Source organism: Odocoileus virginianus, chromosome 32, assembly GCF_023699985.2.
Source record: "Odocoileus virginianus isolate 20LAN1187 ecotype Illinois chromosome 32, Ovbor_1.2, whole genome shotgun sequence".
Lineage (NCBI taxonomy): Eukaryota > Metazoa > Chordata > Mammalia > Artiodactyla > Cervidae > Odocoileus > Odocoileus virginianus.
This window is the reverse complement of record NC_069705.1, coordinates 11543109-11568161: the sequence shown is the minus strand read 5'-3', so window position 1 is coordinate 11568161 and position 25053 is coordinate 11543109. Positions and strand designations below refer to the sequence as shown.

At 49.1% G+C, this 25053-nt stretch overlaps 1 protein-coding gene and 1 long non-coding RNA gene across 6 annotated transcripts; one reads left to right on the top strand and one right to left on the bottom strand.

The window, feature by feature from the left end:
• Positions 1–6540: 6540 nt before the first annotated feature.
• On the bottom strand, positions 6541–18286 carry GOT1L1 (glutamic-oxaloacetic transaminase 1 like 1). Of its 5 annotated transcripts, XM_020894812.2 has the most exons (10): positions 18036–18285; positions 11801–11890; positions 10500–10681; positions 9533–9644; positions 9160–9269; positions 8836–8928; positions 8592–8742; positions 7612–7777; positions 7006–7148; positions 6541–6874 (listed from the first exon to the last, which is right to left on the bottom strand). In XM_020894812.2, the coding sequence occupies exons 2-10, from the start codon at positions 11880–11882 to the stop codon at positions 6594–6596; spliced, it is 1320 nt and encodes a 439-aa protein (XP_020750471.1). In that variant the 5' UTR covers positions 11883–11890; positions 18036–18285; the 3' UTR covers positions 6541–6593. The 5 variants fall into 5 exon arrangements, with proteins under 5 accessions (XP_020750471.1, XP_020750476.1, XP_020750470.1 ...); XM_020894817.2 differs by lacking the exon at positions 10500–10681 and having other exon boundaries at positions 18036–18286; XM_020894811.2 differs by lacking the exon at positions 18036–18285 and having other exon boundaries at positions 11801–12181.
• On the top strand, positions 12092–24148 carry LOC139032580 (uncharacterized). Its single transcript, XR_011485110.1, has 4 exons — positions 12092–12440; positions 14819–14877; positions 21769–22044; positions 23801–24148. It is a non-coding gene; the product is annotated as an uncharacterized lncRNA (long non-coding RNA).
• The last annotated feature ends 905 nt before the right edge of the window (positions 24149–25053 follow it).

The window sequence follows — 25053 nt, the reverse complement described above, 5'->3', positions numbered from 1 at the left end:
GGGCCTAGGAATCCTGCCCCTCAGAGGTAGCTGACTTTGTCTCTAAGGGAAAATTCAGGAAATGAAGACCACACTTAGGTACCAACCTGATACCCCAGTAGACTGGAGCTGCTGCAGACAGATTTCTGCTGAACTACCCTATCCCAGGAGGCATCTTCTGGTCCTAATGTTCTAAGGAGCAAGGAGGCCATTAGTTAATAAAATTGCTATCACAAATACTGGATAGATAATCTTATGTGCCAGTCACAGGCTTGACAGCACAAATATATTCCTTGCGCTATTATACGTTAAATTGGCAAAGTCAGAGAATAAAGCAAAATAAATACAAACTGCACCAAGAAGAATAACGACAGCAAGAAGGAAAGGCAATGAGGTGTTTGCGGAGGAGGGGAGACATTACTTTGTAGGTTGTGTGTGTTAGTCGCTGGGACCTTTCCAACTCTTTGCTACCCCATAGACTGTAGCCCGCCAGGCTCCTCTGTCCATGGGATTCTCCAGGCAAGAGTACTGGAGTGGGTTGACATTCCCTTCTCCTGGTGATCTTCTTGAACCAGGGATGGAACCCTGGTCTCCAGCATTGCAGGCTGATCTTTACCATCTGAGACACCAAGGAAGCCCATACTTTATAGGCTTGTTACATAAAAACCCTTGAGTGTGTTGAGGGAGAGGAGGGGGGCAACATTTAAGCTGAGAGCTGGAGCCCATATGATGAGAAAGAACAGACCTTGCAAAAAGCAGAGAAAGCAGGAGAGACTGTGCCAAGGCCCTGAGAAAGGAAGTCTTGTTTATACTGGAGGAACTGGAAAAAGACTGGTGTGGCTGGACAGTGGTCAGAAAGCGAGAGAATGGCGCTTAGATCTCAAATCACGGGATGGGATGACGGTCCCTGTTAACATGTCCACGGGCGAGGAGTTGGCTGCCGGGGAAGACCCTGGTACCCAGGCAGGAGGGGAACCGCGAGCGAACCCGAAGCCTGCTGGGGGCGCTCACGAGCAGTCCCGAGTCGGTCCGCCACCAGGGCCCCTACCCCCCGTAGCACCGCTGATCGGCCCTCCAGCCTCCTCCGGGGACGCGAGCCCCAGCCTTCGAACAGGGTCCCAGACCTATTCCTAAGTGGAGAACGCCTTTCTCCCAGCCCTCGGCTCCCTTCTACCCGCCGGTGGGTGGTTGGCCCGGTAACCCCGCCACCCGCAGTCCGATGCTCTGCCCCGGGGTACCTTCCAGTTCTTCCAGGGTCCTCTCTGTCCTGGGGCCTCCTCGCTTGCGCCATCACAGAACCCCATCCTCGACTTTCCTCAGCCCAAGTTGGGCGTCTCCCCAACCCTGCCTCCCTCCAAAACACACACAGACACCCAGGATTTGGGGGCGAGCCTGGGGCCATCTCTATCTACGGAGAACTGGGTTTCCTAGAAGAAGCGCTCTGGTCAGACTTCTCCTGGTACATTTGCAGCCACTCGCTGACCAGGGAAAATCAGGAACAACCTCGCAGATTTTCTTTTAGTGGAAGGTCTTGCTGGGACCTACAGCCGATGGAAAAAGGGAGAAGGCAGCCCCAGAAATGCTGGGAAAGCTCAGGGCATGCAATCACAAACTGCTGGACTTGGCGCCTGCAAGTGTGAGTAGAAACTGGGGGACACTCGTCCCTGGATCCTTTGGAACCTTCTGGAATCCTGGCGTGCCCTGGTGGGGATAACCTTAGAGTCTCAGGGCACCAACAGAGGTGGATTCACTTGAAGACCAAGACCCCTGATGGCAGAGGTGGGGGAAAAGATGAGCGTACCATGGAATACTTCCTCCCTGGCGCCCTGCTCCCCAAAACTCACACATCAGATAATTGAAGATGCCTGGGCCAGTGGGGTTCCCCGGCAGGAAGCTGCCTGGCACCAGGGAAAGCAGAGCTACAGGGTCGGTGCAAAATTGCCTGACCCGGAGCCTGAAACCTGGCTTCCCTGCAGTTTCGCCAGCCACAGACTGCTCGTTTTATTTTATGTGCAGCACAGCATTTGGGAATCTTAGTTCCCCCACCAAGGATCAAACCCGTGCCTCCTGTGTTGGGAACTCAGAGCCCTAACCACTGGGCAGTCAGAGAAGTCCCAACCCACTACCCTAGAGCGGTTGGTGGTGCCCACCTTCTCCAGCAGGGTTTTCCGGTCCTAAGAAAGCCTGTGGACCCATCCCTCTCTCTTACGGTTCCTTCATATCCTTGTCCTGATCAGCCCTCAGCTTAGAGGACTGTATTTGCTGGGCAGGGAAGGCAGGGGAGGGGAGGATGGGGGCTTGGGGGCAAGTAATTCTGCATCTCTTAATTCGCTGCAAGATGCAGGAGGTATACCTGACTCCAGGCTCGTGGACCCTGGAGGCTCCTCTAGTCCCTAGCAGTCTCCCTCTGGGCTCTGCTCTGGGGGCTTATTACCTCCTGGGGGTTGGGGGGAAAGAATGAAGGGGTGATGGAAGCAGCCTGCCTGGGGGAATGCAGCACCCCGAAGCAGGGGTCAAGGTACCAGGACTGGTCTGCAGCTCTTGTCAGCTGTGTGACCCAATCTGGACAGGTTACTGGTGCTCACCAACACTGTAAACAAGGATGATAATAATAACTTACCTGCTTGAAATGTTATGAGGATTAAGTGAGAAGACGGACCTGAAGTGCTTAAATAGTGCAGCTTCAGGTAGCATTCCACAACCATCAGCTATGATAGTAAAGGTCATTGTTGCAGCCTGGACTCCTCGGAAGAACTGGATGCATTAACTGACAATTTACTCAACCCAAGCTCCCATGTCTCCAGTGTCCTACATTGCGTTTCAAAGAAAGACTGGTGGGAGGGGGGACTGGGATGGGGAATACCTGTAAATCCATGGCTAATTCATTTCAATGTATAATAAAAACTACTGTAATGATGTAAAAAAAAAAAAAAAAAAGAAAGAAAGAAAGACTGATTCCCAATAATAAAAAGTGAAAAAATATTTCTTCCCATGTTATCACCACCCCAGTATGAAGAAATCCAAATGGAAAAATTGCCCACCTCCTACTATTCCTAACAAATCATTATTCTCAGTCTTTCATATTACTCCTGGCTAATATGCATGGAACTTTGTATTCTTATTATATAAATATTTCCCTGGTTGCATGTAAGTGTACTACCTGATATTATAATGATCATTTTAATGAGTGCATAATATTCCACTAAGTTGATAAGTTGATATTATTGCTTCACTATATTCTTATTGTTCAGCTCTTAAGATTTCACAAACTTTCATTAGTAATGCTGCTATGTAATCTTTGTTAATAAAACTTTTAAAGTAAAAGTTTAAAATAACTTATTTTAGGAAGTTCCCTGGTGGGCTAGTAGGGCTTCGCAGGTGGCTCAGTGGTAAAGAATCTGACTACCAACGTAGGAGATGCAGGAGACACAGGTTCGATCCCTGGGTTGGGAAGATCCCCTGCAGTAGGAAACGGCAACCCACTCCAGGATTCTTGTCTGGGAAATCCCATGGACAGAGGAACCTCGCAGGCTGCAGTCCATGGGGTTGCAAAGAGTCAGACACGACCAAAGCATGCATGCCCATACTCTATGCACTGGTGGGCTAGTGGTTAGGATTCCATACTTTCACTGACATGGCCCAAGTTCAATCCCTGGTAGGGGAAACTGAGGTCCTGAAAACCAGGTGGAGCAGCCAAAAATAATCATTATTATTATTATTTTAATATTTTCTTTTAAAGCTTATTTCTCCGAAAGTTATGCAAATCCAATCACCAAGACTCACCTCCTATATAAATTTTTTTAAAGTAATGTTTCATATAAAAGTTAAAATACACAAATATGAATGTTATTTGTAATCCCATCAGTCAGAGATGCCTTAGAAGCATATCCTTCCAAACTTTTATGAATATAAATATATATTGATATATAACCTGAAAGTCATTAGGATTATTTTATTAGGCTCAGGAGGTTGGGGAGAGCCTGGATGAATAAATTCTAGCTTTATGCTTTGAGGATGATTAAAAACACAACCCACAGGCACTAAGGGTTTTTCTGGAGATCTTCTGGCATTCAGATTAGAAGCCCTTAGAACCTGGGACATAGGAATCTTCAAAAGACCTGAGAGAATAATCATCATCTGTAGACAAACACCGACTCAAGATAAATTCACCTTTAAGCACCAGGAAACCAAAGGAGATGACCCCACTTGCTCTATGAACTTGCTTGCAATCCTGCTCACTTACGAGACCTCTAGACAGAATCTCTGCTTCCTCTCACAAGAATTACAATTTAGGGGAAAGGAACTATTTATTTTCCAGGCAGGAGCCGCCCCCCCCAGCCTTTACAAATAGGTTTGGGGATCTTAAGCCCAACCCCACGAGGCTGTTCACTTTGTCTGCACTCCCTGTGAGAACAATCTTCAGGGAATTCAAAGAAGCTAAAAATGGACTTGCCTAAATCCTTGTGCTGTCACACTCATAGTTTAGTACAGTGAAAGGATACAGACTGAAATTAGCAAAGGAAAAAGGTAGATAGGATGGAATCCAGGAGATACCAGGCAGAAGCTTCCAGTTTCCTGTCCAACTCTCCTGTTCCAATCGCACAGACAGTGCTCAATTCGCGCAGCACCAACATGTGACGGTATGTGTGAGGTGTTGCCAGTGGGGCACACCAAGACTTCGGTATCCCCAGTTTTTATGGGAGGCTAAATCACGTGGGCAGGCAGGGCCTGTACAACTGACCTTAACTCCTCAGTCTGCAGCCCCAGACTCACAACTGGCACAGAATGATCCAAGGGCTTCATCACACAAAGCCACTCTTGTCAGGCAGGAAACTCTAAGAGCTCAGACTTCATTTCTCAGCCATTGGTCAAGGGCCATTCCTGAAGTCTCTTAGAATATATGAAGTTTGGGCACTTAAGTCCTGCTGGGTTAACCTTTCCCTGAGACTTACTTATCTGCATGTCACCTTTTATGATTAGCTCCATTTTTAACACGTGAGTTGTTTTTCCCCAGCTGGGGTGGAGGGTGTCATAAGAGCATCAGCACTGTCATACCTGCTGGGGGTTTGCAGAGTTCTATGTATTAACAGACTCCCAGTAGTCACTTTAGTGGCCACAGTGCATTGGGTGGCAAAGAGTCAGACACGACAGAAGTGACTTAGCATGCCTACATGCAAGGCTTATCCTCCAACAAGATTGTAAACTTCCAGAGGAAATGAACTGGACTGTGTCTGCTTTTTACATAGCTTTTGATGCCTGGATGCTATGGTCTGCATATTTGTATCCCATCAAAATACATATGCTGGGACATCTCTGGTGGTCCAGTGGTTAAGAATCTGTGGGCCAATGCATGGGACAAAGTTTTGATTCCTGGTCCAGGAAGATTCCACATGCCACAGAGCAACTAAGCCCCATGTGCCACAACTACTGAGCCTGTGTTCTAGAGTCTGTGCTCCACAACAAGAGAAGCCATTGCAATGAGAAGCCTGGGGACCACAGCTAGAGAGTAGCCCCTGCTCACTGCAACTTGAGAAAGCCCATGTGCAGCCAAAAAAAAAAAAAAAGCATATGTTGGAACCTAATCTCTGATGTGAAGGCAACGGCTCCTACTCCAGTACTCTTGCCTGGAGAATCCCATGAACGGAGGAGCCTAGTGGGCTGCAGTCCATGGGGTCACTAAGAATCGGACACAACTGAGTGACTTCACGTTCACTTTTCACTTTCGCACATTGGAGAAGGAAATGGCAACCCACTCCAGTGTTCTTGCCTGGAGAATCCCAGGGACGGGGGAGCCTGGTGGACTGACGTCTATGGGGTCACACAAGAGTCGGACACCACTGAAGCAACTTAGCAGCAGCAGCAGCAATGTCCGATGTGATGGTATTGGAATGTCATTAGGTCACGAAGGTGGGGCCCTCACGAATGGGGTTAGTGCCCTCATAAAAGAGGCCCCAGGGATCCCTCACTCCTCCTGCCATGTGAGGTTGCAGCCAGAGGTGCTGCTTATGAACCAGGAGATAGACTTTCACAAGGCACCAAATCTGTTGGTAACTTGATCCTGGACTTCTCGGCTTCCAGAAATCTAAGAATCTTAGTGAATTTCTGTTGTTTATAAGACACCCAGTCTATGATATTTTGTTACAACAGCCCAAATGGACTAAAAGACACCAGATTAGGCCTCAATATGGTATGGGAAAGTCACTCAGTCGTGTCCAACTCTTTGCAACCCCGTGGACTATACATGTCCTTGGAATTCTCCAGACCAGAATACTGGAGTGGGTAGCCTTTCCCTTCTCCAGGGGATCTTCCCAACCCAGGGATCAAACCCAGGTCTCCCGCATTGCAGATTCTTTACCAACTGAGCTACAAGGGAAGCCCAATATATGGTATGGTAGGTGCTCAACAAATATGAGATGGTTAATGAATGCAAACATTCCCTTCATCTCTGGGTCTTTTTTACTCCTCTTTGCTGAGGCCAGGCCAATGCTTTATAGCTAGATGGGGAGAGAGAGAGTGGTCTGCAGAGAAATGAATTGTAGAAATGAATAATCAGCACAGGACTTTTGTAAAGACTAAAGCTTTTATTCCAATAAGGGGTCATTTACTTTCAGAAGCTATTTCTCTGAGTCCTTTGTGAAGCAGACAGCCTCATTGATGCTCGCAGTGATGTAATCTATGTTGTAGGAATTGATACAGGTGAAGTTGATCCGACCATTCTTGGGGATATAGATATGCTTTTTACTGATCAGGTATTCCACCTGTTGGGCTGGTGACAACCATGGCATCTCAGATCCTAGGGTGGTCCCATCCTGCTCCCCTCTAGCCCAGGGTGAATTATGGATGGTAGGAAGTGTCAGCATTTCTGGGGAGCCACAAGAGTCCCAAAGCAGCTCCACTTTCCTCAGGAAAGAATCAAAGTCTGAGGTGAAGCTAGCGACGGGTTACCTGGTCCATGAAGATTATGCTCAAATACAAGCCCAAATCCAAGGTCAGAAACGAGAGAGCTGTCCCTTCCTAGGTACTTACAGTTGAGTCCAAGATAGCTATGGGTCCCTTTCTGCTCAGTGATGTGATCCCAGGAGCCAGGGGTTCCTAGAAGCCGGAGCTTCTCCTTCACCTTTTCCTTGGTCATCATGATGTTCTCTACAACCCCTTCCAGGCTCTGTCGCCTGCCAAGGGAAGGACAGCAATAAGTGGACAGCATAAGGTCTCCCCTCGCTCTCGACCTCTTCATTGCCTTTCCCCTCTTTTCCCTTCACAAGTAAGCATCCATCTGGGATGGTTATAAATGGGAGGGGCTTTTAGCCCATATTAATGTAAGCAAGGGAAGCAGACTCTCTGGCCAACTTTGCCAGAGAAGCAGGTCTTTGGTGCTTCCTCATCTCCTCTTGCAAACTGAGAGCGTTCAAACAATTCAATAATAAGCCGACCTGTGCCCCCAAAGAGCATCCTGTTACCCACTCCCCCAAGGCTGGGCAACCCTCAGCACTGCCACTGGGTCACTGGGGCCCCTCAGTAAAAGAGGCAACATGGGCAGGAAGGGAAGCGGCCATGGCATCCTGTGAGTCGGTCGGTCTGTGGGCATGCAGAGCCTCTGCCCACCCGTCCTGCCACCCCCCCCCCCGCCCTTACCATTCTCCCTGCATAGCAGGGTTACAGAGGACGGAGGTGATGATTCGGGCGCCCGTGGTGGGAGGGTTTAGCCACAGGGCCCGCGCGAAGTTCGTCAGCTGGGAAAGGACACGCAGCAGGAGCTGGTTGTTGAGTGCCACCACCACGAGGGTACCCACTCCTTCGTCTGCAGCGATGGGACAGACGGCCTGTCTCAGAGCCCCCACCGTTCCCGGGCGGTACCCTCAGTCTCTGCCTCCAGCTTTGCAGAGGGGAGGGCTGGATGACAGGGCCCTCCGCCCAGCCTCACCAAGGCCCCATCCAGGCCCCAAGCAGTCAGCGCAGGCTCTTCTTGCCGAGAAAAGTAGCTGCAAGTAAGAGTCTTAAAGGTGGAAGGCAGCCCCTCCCAGTGGTCTAGTGGTTTAAGAATCCGCCTGCCAATGCAGGGGACATGGGTTCAATCCCTGGTCCAGGAAGATTCCACATGCCACGGAGCAACTAAGCCCGTGCACCCCAACTACTGAGCTTGGACTCTAAAGCCCGGGAGCCACAGCTACTGAGCCCCTGTGCCCGACAGCCAATGCTCTGCAACAAGTGAAACCACCGCAGTGAGAAGCCCGTGTACTGCAACTAGAGGAAGCCCAAGAACAGCAGCAAAGACCCAGCACAGCCAAAAATAAATAGATTGCAAAGTTTTTTTTTTTTTTTTTAAGGTAAAAGGGACTTGAAAGATCGCTAAGTCCCACCCCCTCATCTTCCAGGTGAAGAAACAGAAGCCTAAGGGGTGTGAGATGATTTAACCAGAGACAGCTTTAGCGACTGAGCTGAGACCGCACCACAGACCCTAACGTGTAGCTCAGTGCCCTTCCCTTCTGCTTCCAAGGTGCCCTGGCGTGCTCCGGGGCTCCGGGCTCTCTCCAGAGGGTAGGAGACGTCAAAGGTGTTCTGTGCCCCAGGTGTGGCGCCAACAGGCCCTCCCGCTCCCCCTGCCCACAATGTACCATAAATGCCAAAATTCTTGGATAGAGACTGGCTGCAGAAGAACTCGAAGCCTTGAGACACAAAGTACTGTAAGAATATAGCGTCTTCCTCCAGGTCACCGGTGGATAAACCTTGATAGGGAATGTCAAAAAATGGAAATATCTCTTTGCTCTGTAAGAGAAAAAGAGAATGAGAAGGGGAAGGGACTCCCGGAGGCATGGGAGGTGCCGAGATGGAGGAGCGCTGGGCAAGAGGTGGGCTCACCTTCATCAGGGTCATCAACTGTGTCCACTGAATCGAGGTCAGCCTACAGTTGCCGATACTCCCGATCACAAAGATGCAGCCGTGAGGGGCATGCTGCAGGGAAAGACTGTCCTGTCGGGCGCCTCCCTGACCACACAGGTCATGACAGGGGGACGCTGGGAGGAGAAGCCATCCTCCACGTGGGTTCCTACTAAAGGGCTGTGAATCTGAGCCTATAAAAGGTCTTGGATGACCGGAGTCGGGGTAGAGGGGGGGCGGTTAGGAGAAAAGGGAAGCTGTAAACCAGGTCTGGGGAGAAGCTGCTGAGAGCGGGGGAACCTCTACCTCCACCACATCGAGGAGCATGTTGGGGTCCAAGCACAGATGTGCGGAGTCCCAGAAGGTGTGCTCATAAACTGTAAAGCCCATGTCCTGGAAGATGAGTCCATGCGGTTCTGTGGGAACACAGCGCCCCCCACCACCAGCTGGCACGTGAGAAGTGGAGAGATGGGAGGCAGAGACACCAGAGAACGGGTCCGGGGGCAGGGGAAGGGGGATTAGTCTCCGAAGGGAGGACAGGAACAGGAAAAGGACAAGAATACCTTGGCCCGTCCACCGTTTAACTCAGGACAGAGTAAGAAGGATAGCAGTGAAGATAGCAGGTGGGGTGGGAGTCAAGAACGGGGCGAGGGGCGTGGGGCCAGAGTCTGCCACTCACCTTTTTGAGAAGAAACGATGTAAACTATCTGAGAATTCTGACACCAAGTTTTGAGGAACTGAGCCCCGAGTTGGAAAGCGCCGCTGTCCCCCACGGTTTGCACACCCCCTGCCTGCCAGCAAAAAAAAGGTGCTGGTGTCTCCCAATGTTGGGGAAGGAGGACCACTTGCTCCAGGAGGTCAAGGCCACATGCTCCCACACATGCACCTCCACTGACTCATCCAGCGGGGTTTACCGAGTGCCTACTAGGTGCCAGACACTGTGGTGGGCATCTGGGATACATAAGGGAATAAGATGAACCCCCTCCACCCCTCGTGGCACTCACGTTCACACCAGGCCTGGGCAGCCTTTGTCTGCAAAGGACCAACCAGCTGCTTAAATGGCAACCCGCACTCCAGTATTCTTGCCTGGAGAATTCCATGGACAAAGGAGCCTGGCGGGATACAGTCCATGGGGTCCCAAAGAGTTGGACACGACTGAGCGACGATCACTTGATCGCTCGTTCACTCAGGTCATATAACTACTCAACACTGCCGTTAAAGCAGAAGGCAGCTCTTGACAAGACAAGTAAATGATCATGGCCATGTTTCAATAACATTTTTCTGGACACTGAAATTTGAATTTCATGTCATTTTCATACATCCCCAAAATATCATTGCTCTTTAATTTTTCAACCATTAAAAATCATAAAAACATTAAAAAAAAAAAAGAGTGATGGTGATACCAGCACCACTTCAGGTTCGGATCATTCCCTTCTGGAAAGAGCTGTCACGCCAGCAGTGGGACTGGTGTGGAGACCTCTGGCTTTGGGTCTTGATCCTGGCCCCATCCTCCAATGACTGATCTTGGGACTGTCTGAACCTCTCGGGGCCCCTCTAAACTCTTCACTTTTGCGCTTGTACAATCCCAGGCTCCCAGTCTCTACTCCTCATGTCTCGGTGAGCGAGGGAAGGGCCCTGCTTCTCACCCTGTTCTCCACAATGACTTGGCTGTTCTTTCCAAAGAGGAGGTTCAGGGAAGCCTGGATGAATGATTTCATGCCCATCACCGGCGTGTACTCATAGTTCAGGGAGGGATCTTGGGCAATCTGCATTCGAGTCTTGCGCACCACGGAGGACACCCAGGGTCTGCCTTCGCTGGTCATGCAGACTGTGAGGGGAAGGGCAGAGGGGTCTCTGGAGGCCCACCGCGGTGCCTGCAAGCTTGTGGGCTCTGCAGACAGCCCACGAATCTGTCCTGGTTCTCTTGGGGCTTTGGGAAGTTGCCTAGGAAAAGACAACTTTCCTTTTCTTCCCCTGACCCCTTTATAAAAAACGATGTGTTGTTAGTGGGTATGTCTAATTTTCATCTTTTTGAAAAAGACAACAGAAACCTACGCCATTTTAAAGGGTGAAAATGATAGACAATGGGAGAGTTTGTCCCTGATGGCTCAGATGGTGAAGAATCTGCCTGCAATGCAGGAGACCCAGGTTCGATCCCTGGGTCGGGAAGATCCCCTGGAGAAAGAAATGGCAACTCACTTCAGTACTCTTGCCTGGAAAATCCCACCGACAGAGGAGCCTGGTGGGCTATAGTCCATGGGGTCGCAAAGAGTCAGACATGACCGAGTGACTAACGCTTTCACTTTTCATCTGGGACTGAACAAAGGTCACACTGACTTTCACCGTGGCAAGGGCTGGCTGCATCCCAGAACAGTTGAGGAGCCATTCTTGGTTCAGGAGCGGAGGAGGGAGAAGGGGAGAGTGAACAGGCTGTAGGAAACTCAGGGTCCTCATAGGCTCCAGCACAGAGTTGGGGGAAAGCATACATGTGTGCGAGTGTGCTAAGTTGCTTCAGTTGTGTCCAACTTTTTGGGACCCTGTGGACAGTAGCCGACCAGGCTCCTTTGTCCATGGGATGCTCCAAGCAAGAATACTGGAGTGGGTTGCCATGCCCTTCTCCAAGAGATCTTCCCAACCCAAGGATCGAATCCCAGTCACTGATGTCTCCTGCATTGGCAGGTGGGTTTTTTGGCACCACCTGGGAAGCCCGGGAGAGGATACAGCCCTTATCAAATGCCAGGAACCCACGGAGAAGGGCAGAGGGCCCAGACCCACCCACGAGATTTTCTGCTCCTTTCCCCACTGGGCAATTCTGCTCACAGGAAGAGACCTCTCTGTCTAGGGAGGTTTGTGCTCTCTCGACCCCTCTGTGGCAGTGGGAACACTGCCCTCCTAGAGGCAGTCATGGTACCCGGCGTCTCACACCCCCAAACGATGAGGCTTCTACCTTTATAGGCCAGGAACATCTTGTTCGGGTCGTCATCTTGCTTGTAGGCCTTGAGCAAGCTGCCCTCTAGCTTCTGGGCCATGGGCACATCTGTGAACACAGACAGAGTAGGCATCGCTGAGGGAAAATAGAACCAGGACTGCGCTTCTGCTCCTGCGTTCTTCTCCTGAAGGCTTCTGCCCGCAGCCAGCCTCCAAGTCTGGGCCACAGATCTGCCTCTTACCAGAACCTTGGCGGCAACCGGTCACCAGAGCAACAGAACCCCATCACTCACTGTGTCCATGGTGGCCCTCCTAAAGGGCTATGGGAGTATTCCAAGACGCCTGGGGAGGACCCTCTGAGAGATGGGGCAGGAGGAGGTCACAGCGGGGACCTAGAATTCCCAGGCGCTTCTCCCTAACTCACTGCCTCCTCTAGTCACCTAATCCACCAATATTTTTTTTTTCTTTTGGCTGCACAGAATGTGGGATCTTAGTTTCCTGACCAGGGATTGAACCAGTGATCCCTGAAGTGGAAGCACAGAGTCTTAACCACTGGACTGCCCATCTAAAATAACAGATCAGCCCCTTAGAAGACACAGCAACACAGCCAGCCATGAGCCCAGAGAGGGCTTCTGCAGACGTGAAACCTCAGCAGTAATGTGAGTCGAGGGACACATTTAAAAAGTTTCTACTTTCATTTTACTCAGGGGTCCAGGTGTTTAAAAGAAAAGAAAAACAACACTGCTTTCTTCCACAATTATTTTCAAGAGTCCTATTTCTAGAAAGAGTGTAATTTGCCATTCCTGTTGTTGTCTTAGTCACTCAGTCCTGTCCGACTCTTTGCGACCCCATGGACTGTACCCCACCAGGCTCTTCTGTCCATGGGATTCTCCAGGCAAGAAGACTGGAGTGGGTTGCCGTTTCCTCCTCCAGGGATCTTCCCGACCCAGGGATTGAATCTGAGGCTGCACTGCAGGTGGATTCTTTACTACTAAGTCACCGGGGAAGCCCATTAAGACAATCCTATTTCTCTGTTATTTACAGTGAAGAGTTCAATTGCTAACTCTCAGTGGTGGCCCAGCAGCAAGTTTAGAAAGCAGAGATCAAGGACAGAAAGCCTTGGCCTCTGTAGGATGTCTTACATTTTTTTTTTCCAAGTGACTCTGTGACTGTTGCAATGTAGTTGGTGTCTCACCCAGATACCTTTACCAGCCCTGCTGGTGGACAAGGCTTTTCTTTCTCACCTACCTTCCAGATTGTGCCTGACAACAGGAAACCACCCGGCAGGTTACACTCCCATCAGCAGGGACAGCCAATGACTACCTGATCTTGGTAAACAAAAAGCCAGCCGTGGGACTTCCCTGGCGGTCCAGTGGTTAATACTCCGAGTTTCCACTGCAGCGGGCACCAGTTAGATCCCTGGTGGAGGATTTAAGATTCCTACATGCCTCAGTGTATCCAAAAAGATTTTTTTTAATTTAAAAAGTCAATCCTCTTGACTTGCGGGATGCATGTGGCTCATTTTGCACTGCAGGGCCCATCCCCCAATCAGGCCACGCCTAGACTTGTCCCAGGGCCCCTTGTGTGGCACCCCCTCCTCTTTACAATCCTGTTTCTTTCGCTTCCTTGTGAGTTCCTCCTCCAGGGCACGCCCTCTGCAAACCATGTGCCCCAAATCCCTGTCTCAGCCTGTGTTTCCAGGGAACCTGCCTGGAGACAAATGATTGTGCAAGTTATCCCTGCTACTGCAGAAACCTTTGGGAGCATTTATTTATTTTTGGCTGTGCTGGGTCTTCGTTGCTGTGCTTGAGCTTCCTCGTGTGGTGAGCCGGGCTACTCTCGAGTTGTGGTTTGTGAGCTTCTCATTGAGGTGGCTTCTCCTGTTGCAGCCCACAGGCTCGAGGGCACGCGGGCTTCACTATTTGCATCACACGGGCTTAGCAGTTGTGGCTCCAGGGCTCTAGAGCATGGGCTCAGTAGTTGTGGCACACGGGCTGAGTGGCCTCTCGGCACACGGAATCTTCCTGGACCAAGGATTGAGCCCGTGTCCCCTGCATTGGCAGACAGATTCTTAACCACTGGACCACCAGGGAAGTCCTGTAGAAACCTTTAAAACTTAAAATATATATATATATATACATGTATATATATATATATATATAAAACAAAGAACATAGATGTTCTACAAGCAACCCACAACCACAGTTAACATTTTGGTGTACCCTTTCTGGTTTCTTCTCTAAGATGTTTATATTTTAAGATGATGGATATCAAAAGCACCATGTCATTTTTCATCATACTTTTTTCACTTCACATCTTGGTTGTGAGGATTTAATATCAGTGCCAATGAGAACTTTTTATGCAGCAAGTAATTAAAAAACCAACCCAAACTAGCATGAACGGGAGAGGAAATTCACTGCCTCTGTAAGTGGGCAGGCCCGTGTTCATCTGACTTCGAGCATCGTTCAGACCAGAGCATAACAAGTTGTCAGGGTTCCAGCTTCATTTTCTGTGGTTTCCTTGGCTCTCCTCTTCTGGAGGCTTCCACTTTGTTCTTGGGCTGACTCCGTGCATGGGAGCAAAAGCAAATGTCATACTGATGCAAAGGATACGCATTTGAGCAATTTCCACTGCAGCTCTATTTGCAAATAAGCTAAAGGCTGATTACTGAAGGAATGTTTACACTGGAATATCCATATAATGGAATTCTGTGCAGCAGTTAAAGGCAGCCCTACAGATACAAATGTATAAAAATATCCAAGATACAACATTAGGAACAATGGAGGTACAAATGGAGAGCAAAGTAGAGAACACTGGGAGAAATAAAAGATCATTTGCATGTATACGCACAGAGAGGCTCTGGAGGGGTGCAAGAAGAGGCAGGTAACTGATCACCTCTGGAAAGTGGGACAGGCTGGCCGGACGAGGACAGGGACTAACGCTGACTTGCTTTCCTACCCTTCTTCACCCCTTGGAAATGTTAGACCACACACAGATGGCTGTTCATTTAACAAGTGTTGATGTTTTCAAACAACAGCTGCAGCACTATCCAGAGGAAGAGACAGCATCTCTTCTCTTGGCTCCTGGCAAGAACCAGTAAGTGTCCCTCCCCAAAATCCCCACTACCTTCCTCTCGACTGCAGTGAGTCAGTCACTGGCCCATCCCTGACCTTATCGTGGCCGAGGATGGGATACTCTGGTGAGTGTAATCCAACCACCTAGACCTGAGGGGTGTGTTCATCCCTCCCCAACTGCACAGCTAAGAATGGACAGAACCAGGAGTGTGTGCTCAGTCATGTCCGACCCTTTGCGACCCCGTGAATTACAGCCCACCAGATTCCTCTGTCTACAGGATTCTCCAGGCAAGAATACTAGAGTGGATTGCCATTTCTTTCTCCAAGGGATCTTCCTGACTCAGAGATCAAACCTGTGCCTAGAAGAGTTCCCTAAAAGAGATTCCACAAGTTCTCAGAAATGAGAGAGGGGAGAAGGGGTGCTGGGAAGGAAGTCAGAGAGTGTTCACAGAAGTATCCATTTCCAAGTCTTAAGAATCACCATCTTGGAAATTCCCTGGAAGTCCTGTGGTTAGGGGTCCAAGCTCTCCCTGCTAAGGACCTGGGTTCAATCCCTAGTCAGGTAACTAAGATCACATAAGCCATGAGGTGTGGCAAAAAAAAAAAAAAAAGCCACTCTCTCTTTTTCTTTTTTTTTTAAATTATTTATTTATTTGGCCACACCAAGTTTTGGTTGCAGCACACAGGATCTTTAGTTGTTACATGTGGGATCTAGTTCCCTGACCAGGGATGAGACCTGGGCCCCCAGCATTGGGAACACAGGGTCTTAGCCAACTGGACTGCCATGGAAGAAAGACCAAGAACAAACACCATTTTTAATGGCTATCTTTTTTTAAAGACTATTTATTTTTTGGCTACATTGAGTCTTAGTTGCAGCATGTGGGATCCTGGGGACTGAACCCTAGACTCCTGTGTTGGGAGCTTGGAGTCTCAGCCACTGGGCCACAAGAAGATGAACCCAAGAAGAGCTGCCATCTTTAACAGCTATTTTTATGTATGTTGGCCTTGTGCTTCCAAACCTGTCCAACATCCGTATCCCAGCAGTGGCAATGGGGAGATCTCCTCTCTAGACTCTCCCAAGCTACAGAGAGTAACAGTAGGCAGGCGGTAATAGAGGCGGTGGTTGGCTTGTGCCTTGAGGCTCTGCCCTGAAGCTGATCAGCCAATAACTGGGGATGGAGTGTTCATGGCCCCAAGTTCCATTTCTCACCAGCCCAGGTACAGATGTGGTTATATAAACTAGAACATCCTGTCTTTTCCACAGAACACAGGACCACAGGCCTGTCTTAGCCTTTACCAGCTGTTTCTGACCATTCCTGGGGTGTTCTCAAGTGACTCTGGGGCTCACTCCCTCACATTCATCCAGTCCTACCCCCTCATTGATACTTATTTCTTAGCCTGTCGTTGGCTCTAGCACTTCCACATTGCCCAGGGACTGGCAACCATGCTGACGATCGCACGGTATCAGTGTGGATGCCAAAGGTTCGTTCTTCTGAAGCCTCTCAAGCCACAATGCTCACCTCCCAAAGCAGCAGGCACATGCCTGTCACCTTCAGTGTCCACTGAAAATCCTTTGTTCCATTTTTACCTGCCTCCCCTCTTGGCCACAGAACCGAGACCCTAACTAGAGCCTCCTGATGTTTGAACAGAAGAGAGGCTTTGGTCCTAGGGAACCTGGCTTTCCATCTCACTTCTTCCCCTTAGTACCTACAGGGCCTTAGGTAAGTAATTTAAAATCTCTCCATCTCAGTGTATGCATTTTTTTTTGGGCTGCCCTGAATCTTAGTTGCAGAATGTGGGATCTTCAATCTTTGCTGGGGCATGCCAGATCTTTTCATTGTGACACGTGGGATCCAGTTCCCCGACCAGGAATCAAATCTAGGCCCTCTGCATTGGGAGTCTCAGCCACTGGACCACTAGGGAAGTCCCGTTGTATTCATTTTTAAATCGGGAAAACAAACATTACAGAATTGTGTGACATTTGTTATGGAAAGAGATGTGTCCCCTGGGCCATCACAAGGAGAGAACTATAAACGTAAGATCAAACGCAAGAATTCTTGATTATAAAGTTTATACTATAGAATTCTTAGGAGGTCTCCTGAAATAAAATGGACATGTGAAAAAACTAGGACTTTGATATTTCCCCCCAGAAAATTGCAGGTTCCGGTAGTCACACTCACAGAAGCTGGCTGCTAAAGCAGAAGAACAGCCCCCTTTACCAATCCACCCCACAAGCAATCTTTACTTAGCCCCTCTCAGGCTCAGCCAGGGAGACCAAAGGATAAAGGAAATTCCTGATAGGAGGCTGGGGGAGAAGGATGCCTTCATTAACTGACCTCAAATGCTCACTCTAGTGCCAAGAACTTGAATCCAAAAATGCTGCACTTTATGTCCGTGTCCACACAGTTGTGGGGTCTGCTGCTCTGAGACCAGGGACTGCTGTCCATCACTTCCCTTCCCTGCTTTTCTAAATGGGGGCCTTTTAGCAGTTTTCCTCTCAGCACTGAACACTGGGTATCCTGAGGAGTGGGTAAATTCACTTTGGGTGTGTAAGCTACAGCGTCATGCGTAGCTACTTTTAGATGAAGAAAAGGCACCGTGAGGTGATCCTAAGCCGCAATGGATGTTGGATGTGACCTGAGTTGTTCCCTTTGGGGAGGAGACCGTGAGTTTCTTTGTTGTGGAAACACTGCATCATGTGAGGTGAGACCGTTCCTGGAATTACATGTTGGAGGAAAAGAACACTGGCTGATGAGCTGCCAAAAGGTGGAAGGTAGTGGTTTTTCACAAAGTTCGCCCAGAAACCCTTTTCCTACTCCTTCTGGTAAGGAACCCCACTGAGCTCCCCAGCCTTGGTTCCCAAATCCTGGGGACTGCTCTGAGAAGAGGCATGTGACTGAGCCTGGCCTATTGGAGTCCTGTTAGAACTGGCAGAGAGGAGCCTTCTGTTACCCCTCTAGTCAGGGGGTTCTCAGAATATGACCTCAAAGTTTGAACCTACTGGCCCCTGACACAGGAAACACTGACAAAGGCTGCCAAACGAATGAGAAGAAAAGCATGTTACTGGCCTCCAGCCTCTCCTTCCTCTCGGTATCTGGATTTTCGGTTGCAGGCGACAGAAACTGACTCTTGACCGAAGCATAAGAGGGGGGTCTATTGAAAGGATATCTGGTAACTCACGCTGGATGGGGAAGCTGGAGATCTGGGGCCAGAAACACGACCACGATGAGACCACAGATGAAGGAGGTGAACTGCCAAACAACAGACGAACAACAGACAGTGCTCTGACTAATCCCACCCTCACGTCCCTCTATTGGCCCCGCTGCCCCTGCAGGTTCCAAGACGGCGTCTTGGCCGCCGCCATCCTTCCATCCTAACTTCACGAGCTCCGGAAGCTCAGACCCAGGAGCCTGTTCTGATTGGCTGAGCCCACTCACGTGACCCACTGGCCCCACCCTATTTTCCAGCCAAGGGGTTCAGTTCAGTTCAGTCGCTGAGTCGTGTCAGACTCTGCCACCCCATGGAGTGCAGCTCACCAGGCTTCCCTGTCCATCACCAACTCCCGGAGCTTGCTCAAACTCATGTCCATAGTGTTGGTGATGCCATCCAGCCGTCTCATCCTCTGTGGGAGAAGTGAAAGTCTGTTGGTTTCAGCTTCATTCCTGAGAGGTGGGCTCTGCCTCCTGCCAAGACTTAAAGTGGAGACTTCCCCAAACCTTAGAATTGAAGTGAAGTGAAGTCGCTCAGTCGTGTCCGACTCTTTGCGACCCCATGGACTCTACAGACCATGGAATTCTCCAGGGCAGATTACTGGAGTGGGTAGCCCTTCCCTTCTCCAGGGGATCTTCCTAACCCAGGGATGGAACCCAAGTCTCCCTCATTGCAGGCTGATTCTTTACCAGCTGACCCACAAGAGCAGCCCCCCAAAGAAAAAAGGGTGGCCAAAAAAGACAGAGTGTCACAATTACATTACACCTTCTCCTTTCTCTTTAAATGTCCCACCCTCCCCCCTGGTAGTCTCAACTACCAATCTTACTTCTGTTCACAAAGACAATAAAAGTAATTGGAAGAGGCTCTCACAGGTTCCCATCATAGCTACCAATCTCCTCCCATGGATACTCACCCACAACTTAGCACCATACTTGAGCTCACCTCTCCCGAGCCCGTCACCTTCAAGCTTTCTCTTCCTGCCCTGGGTCCCAGCTCCATGGCCCCTGCTGTTGGGCTTTCTCTGCCTTTTCCTGCATCTCCCCTCTCTACTAGAACATCCTCTGGAACGTACAAACAGGCGCGAATCTCGAATCTTGAACACAAACACTCCCATGACCTCACATCCCCTCACCATCTCTTACCCCATGTGTCCTGCAATGCTCAGCCAAGGAAACAGCACTCCTGGGAGTGATGTGGGTATTACAGGAACTAGATCTCACAGGAGTGGAGGGGAATCTGGGAGAGTGAAGGTCCAGAGGGAGCTGGATAATCAGAAGAATTAGGCATCAAGCTGCTGAAGCCCCTATATGTGAACATCTTAGAGTGTACAGGGAAATTCGAGAAACCAGACACATCCAGCTGCATGGGGGGTTAGAGGCGGGGGTGCATGGAGGGGTCTACAGGAAGATGTGCAGCTAACCCCGTCTGGGGCGGCAGCCAAGTGTTTCATCATGGGGTTGGGTGCTGCGTCAGTCAGCAGGGCATCAGTCTGTGAGAAGAGCTGGACGTGAGCGGAGGGGAGTCTGAAGACAAGTCGGATCCCACCCGGTGCCTCTGCTTCCGTATCTCACCCTGATAGCCTTTAGGTATTAGTGGACGCTGCTCCATTTCCAGCTGTCAGATCTGCGGCAGGTTCCTCTTTTGGCCAACGCTCACCCAGAATCTAACAAGGATTCTGGGAAACAGGGGTCCCAAATTTAAGCAAGGTGACAACAGGGTCATCGACCACCTCATGTTCTCTGATCTTCAGCGCCATAGCTATTGAAGGAGCATGTGTAGTCTATCTCCTCTTCACTTTCCGAGGTCTGCTGAACCCACTCTGATCAGCCCTTCATCACCTCCATCAGAGCTGATCTTGGGGTCTTCCCTGGTGGTTCAGTGGTAAAGAATCCGCCTGCCAATGCAGAGGACACAAGATCTGGGAAGATCCCACCTGTCTCGGAGCAACTAAGCCTGCACGCTATAACTGCTGAGCCTGTGCTCTGGAGCCTGGGAACCGCAACTACTGAAGCCCTTTCGCCCTACAGCCCTTGCTCCACAACAAGAGAAGCCACCGCAAAGAGACGCAAAGGAGATGAGCCACACTCATCACAGCTAGAGGAAAGCCCGCCCAGCACCCAGGACCCAGCACAGCAGAAAATAAGTCAATCAATCAAAATTATTTTTAAAAAGCTGCTCTTATCAAGGTCACAAATGACAGATCTCTGTACTGTCTAATCTAAGGGTGTGTTCTCAGTCCGCTTCTTACTTGATGCTTCAGTAGCAAACAACGCAACTCATCACTTCCTTCTCAAAACACCTCCTTCCTGTGGCCCCCAGGGCACTGCTTGCTTTTGTTTCTCCTTTCACCTCACGGCTGCTTCCCACACGGCTTTGCTGGTTCCTTCCTTTTCTGACCTTTAAATGTTAGAATGCTCCAGGGCTCGGTCCTCTGAGTTCATTTCTTCCCCATGCCTGGAGTTAATTTTTTTTCCAGCTTTATTGAGATGTAATTGACATATAATGTATAATTCAAGATATACAGTGCTTTGATTTGATCCACTCTGAATTCTCTTCTCCAGCTGTGATCACCATGCAGGTGAGTTTATGCACTTCCATGAATTTAAATACTCACTTCTTTTTTAATGTTAATTTATTTTGTTTGACTGCATCAAGGGTTCATTGTGGCATTCAGTTCAGTTCAGTTCATTTCAGTCGCTCAGTCATGTCCGAGTCTTTGAGACCCCCTTGGACAGCAGCACGCCAGGCCTCCCTGTCCATCACCAGCCACAAGAGTTTACTCAAACTCGTGTCCATTGAGTCAGTGATGCCATTACAACCTTCTCATCCTCGGTCATCCCCTTCTCCTCCTGCCTTCAATCTTTCCCAGCACCAGGATCTTTTTTTTTTTTTTCCAACCAGGGTCTTTTCAAAGGAGTTAGTTCTTCGCATCAGGTGGCCAAAGTATTGGAGTTTCAGCTTCAGCATCAGTCCTTCCAGTGAATATTCAGGACTGATTTCTTTTTGGATGGACTGATTGGATCTCCTTGCAGTCCAAGGGACTCTCAAGAGTCTTCTCTGACACCACAGTTCAAAAGCATCAAGTCTTCGATGCTCAGCTTTCTTCATAGTCCAGCTCTCACATCCATACATGACAACTGGAAAAACCATAGCTTTGACTAGATGGACCTTTGCTGGCAAAGTAATGTCTCTGCTTTTCAATATGCTGTCTAGGTTGTGGCATCAGGGTCGTTTAATTGCAGGCTATGGGATCTAGTTCCCTGACCAGGAACTGAAGCTGGGAGCATGGAGTCTTAGCCACTGGACCTCCAGAGAAGTCCCTTAAATACTCATCTTGAAGTAAGACATAGATAGGCCCCAGGCTGAGCAGCCACAACTGGTCTCCTGCCGATGGTCTGAAATGGGATGTCAGGCGGAGCCCTGGGCCCTGGTTGGATTCCCCAGCTCAGCACAGGCACAGAAAAGGCCCTCCGTGTGGGGGAAGGACCAAAGGAGAGAGAGATGCCTTGGAATCCATCTTAACTGCGAGATGCTCACCCACATCAGGACCAAATATGAAGATGATTGGCCAGAGACAGTCCAGAAAATTGCCCCCATATAAGCAACCTAAGCCACTCCTGTGGCAGGTAACTCACTCCGGGTCTGCCCGTGTGTTCTTCCACACATACGCTGCGTCTTATAAATGCTTTTATCTTTTTCACAGTTTTGGTCTCTTTGCTGAATTCTTTCTTCAAAGAAGACAAGAGTCGAGATTTTTTTTCTTCCAGCCTTTCACTGCCAAAATCCATCTATCGAACTTACTGTTGGGCTGCACCCGAAGGCCTGCAAACCCTGTACTTGCCCAGCCTCAAAACCAAAGGAAGAGCCCGGAATTGGCAAAAGAGACATCAGCAGCGTAATGGATGAGGGACCTTACATGTCTGAAGTGAGGTCCTGGAGCGACACCCCACAGTGTGGGGCAGACCGTGGATAAGACAAGGTAGTAGTCTTTGCGCCTGGGGTGATAGAGAGATTGCAGTTCTGGGGGAGCTGATGTCAGGTTGGCTTATCAGTTATTGGAGAAACCAGCAGAAGAGCGTGCCCCCCACTGCCCCCTTTGACTCACTATCATAGCTGAAATAGTTCTGATCTGATTAGAACTATCACTGTCTGGGGCTGAGGCAAACACATAGGCATTTACTGATTGGGCTCCATGATTAAGAGGGAAGGTCAGTCAGGGGTGAAGTCTACAGGTGAAGCAAGCACTGGTCAAGCAGAATTACAGAGAGCAAGAGAACAGCCATCTTGGGTGGCCCAACAATATACCTATACATCCAACTCCAGCTTCTTTCCTAAACTTTAGACTCGGAAATCCAAATACCTACTTTATATTCCAGTAAATCTTGAATAGACTTTTCAAATTCATGGTGTTCAAAAACTAACTGGTCGTTTCATATCCTCCGTTATTTCCCCCCATTTTAGTAAGTGGCAAGTCCCTTCTGCCAGGTTCTCAGGCCAAAATATCCATCCCAGACTTCTCTCTTTTTTTCTTACACTCTACACCCAAGTCATCTGCAAACCCTGCAAGTTTTACTTTGTAACATATTTAGAGCTTGTTCACTTCAAATGTATTATTTAATTTATTGCTGGGAGGGATGGATGTGTGAATGAGCAGAGGGTACAGTCTGTGTGAAGGTACAGTGACAAAGAAAGTTGAGTTCTTCAGCCAATTTAAGTGTGGTTGGGGGAGGGAATTCCATGGCAGTCCAAGGGTTATGACTCTGCACTTTCACTGTCAAGGGCCTGGGTTCAATCCCTGGTTGGGGAACTAAGATCCCAGAAGCTGCACCCTCCAAAAAACATTTTTTTAAGTTCAAAAAAAATTAAATGTGGTTGGAATAAAAGTGTACAGGAGAGGAGAGTGGTACGAAATTGGATTGGGAAGGCAGGCCCTTGTCTATCTAATGCTAAACCCTTGCGTTAGGGTCTGAATTCTACCCCAAATGCTTGAAGATTGCTGAATGATTTTAAGACAGGGAATGACACGGTCAGATTTATGTTTTCGAAAAACCTCTCTGGGGGCTGCAGAGGATGAACTGGAGAGGAGCCAGAACTAGGCAAGAAAGCCACATGAAGACTATTTTAGTTAATTCGGTTAAGAAGTGATGAAGGCCTGAGATATGGCTGTGGGTAACGGGTAAACTTGTCAGATGTCCTCCATAAAAATACCAGGCACCACACCAAGCCTGGAGGGAGATGTCAGTTCTGCAAAATATCTGCTTAATGTAAACAATATCTTATGTATCAGTGCTAATGTCTGCTTACTTGTGTCCAACTTTTCTACCTTCTTTCATTATTAAGAAACAGATCTTTCTCATTACAACGACTTGCGAGAAATGGTAAAGGAAAGCAAAGGCAAAGATTTTAAAAAGCATTTCACTCTCTGAAGTCAGACATGCAACGCCAGAACAGGTGGAAACCAGCTGGCCAGCAAACCTACTGAAGGGATGGGCATGAGGGTGGGTTGGAAAGAAAGAACTAGTTTGCTCTTAAGATGAGTTCTTCCCTCCAGGTCTTTGTTGCAGTGAAAAGGAAAAAAAGAGGATTGATTTTTTTCTCCTTCCCTTTCCTGAGAACAAAGAATATAAAGAGAACAGTGAGCAGCCTGAACATTCTTAGGTTTTTTTTTTACTTTAACTGCTCCTAACTCTGAATGTCTGAGACTAAGTTTGCTTTTCTGCCCCCAAACCCTGCAGGAGCTATACTTCACACCTATTTTCCTTTGACTCTGTGCTAAACACATCCCCTGTATAACACCCTTCCCCTTGGAGTTACACGTATCAGAAAGAAGGGCGCAGAGCCACCCAACTGCCAGACTCAATTACTGGGCTATTGACGCCAGTTTATGACTGCCTTTGAAACAATGCAACAGGAAGGAATCAAGATCCTATCAGCTTCTGTCCTCAACGCTGACTCCTGACAGCCAGCACCTGCCTTATAAAAGCCCCTGGACTTCTCATGCAGGTGGGGACACAGGTCTTGAGGCGTGACCCTACTGTGTTCCCCTCTCCCCCTGCTGAGAATAAAAGCCACCTTTCTATTTCCTCCAGTCTCTGTCTCTGTATTTTGCTTTTGGCTTTGGTGGGCAGAGTAGGCCAAGATTTTGGCCAGCAACATCTTGACAACTGCAGTGATGTTTGCCATCAGCCCTGTATGTTTCTTTTTCCCCCAAGATGGTCAGAATGTCTCCATTGGGAAAGCAGTTGCCTGTGGCCCTGGGACAGCATTCCAACCTCAATTAGATTCAGACGTAGGCCCAAGGGGAGCCCTCAGGGGAAGGGCTGCAGCACATGATCCACTGACCAGGGGGGAGAAAACAGAGACACCGTGGGTGGCGCCCAGCTGATGCAAAGCTCTCCCAGTCCCAGCAACCTCTTCTCTGGGAGGAAGTGGCCCATCCACTCTCCCTCCTGGGAATACCAACAGCGTAAGTTGGAAGACTTCATCTAGTTTCTTGCTGAAGTAAGAGGCTTTGAGAACTGTGTTCACTGCGTTACAAAGTGTGGCTCCTCCCTACTGAAGTCACTTAGGCGTGTTTGACTCTTTGCGACCCCATGGACCGTAGCCCACCAGGCTCCTCTGTCCATGGGATTTTCCAGGCAAGAATACTGAAGTGGGTTGCCATTTCCTTCTCCAGGGGATCTTCCCAACCCAGGGATCAAACCCAGATCTTCCGCATTGTAGGCAGATGCTTTATCATCTGAGCCACCAGGGAAGCCTAGTCACTGTTTGGCTCCTCCCTAGCAACTCAGAAATGAAAACTGTAGTGAAATGGGTTCTTTAGTTCCTAATTTTCTTAAAAGATGGGGATGGAGGGAAGGAGGGAGGAGTCACAGAATGACTAGTCATTCTCTTAGGCATGAAGGACGGAGGCTGGGAAGCTCTTCCTGGACCAAGCGGACAAGAGGCTCCCAGAGTCTTTTGGAGAAGAGCAGACCACAGCAGATCT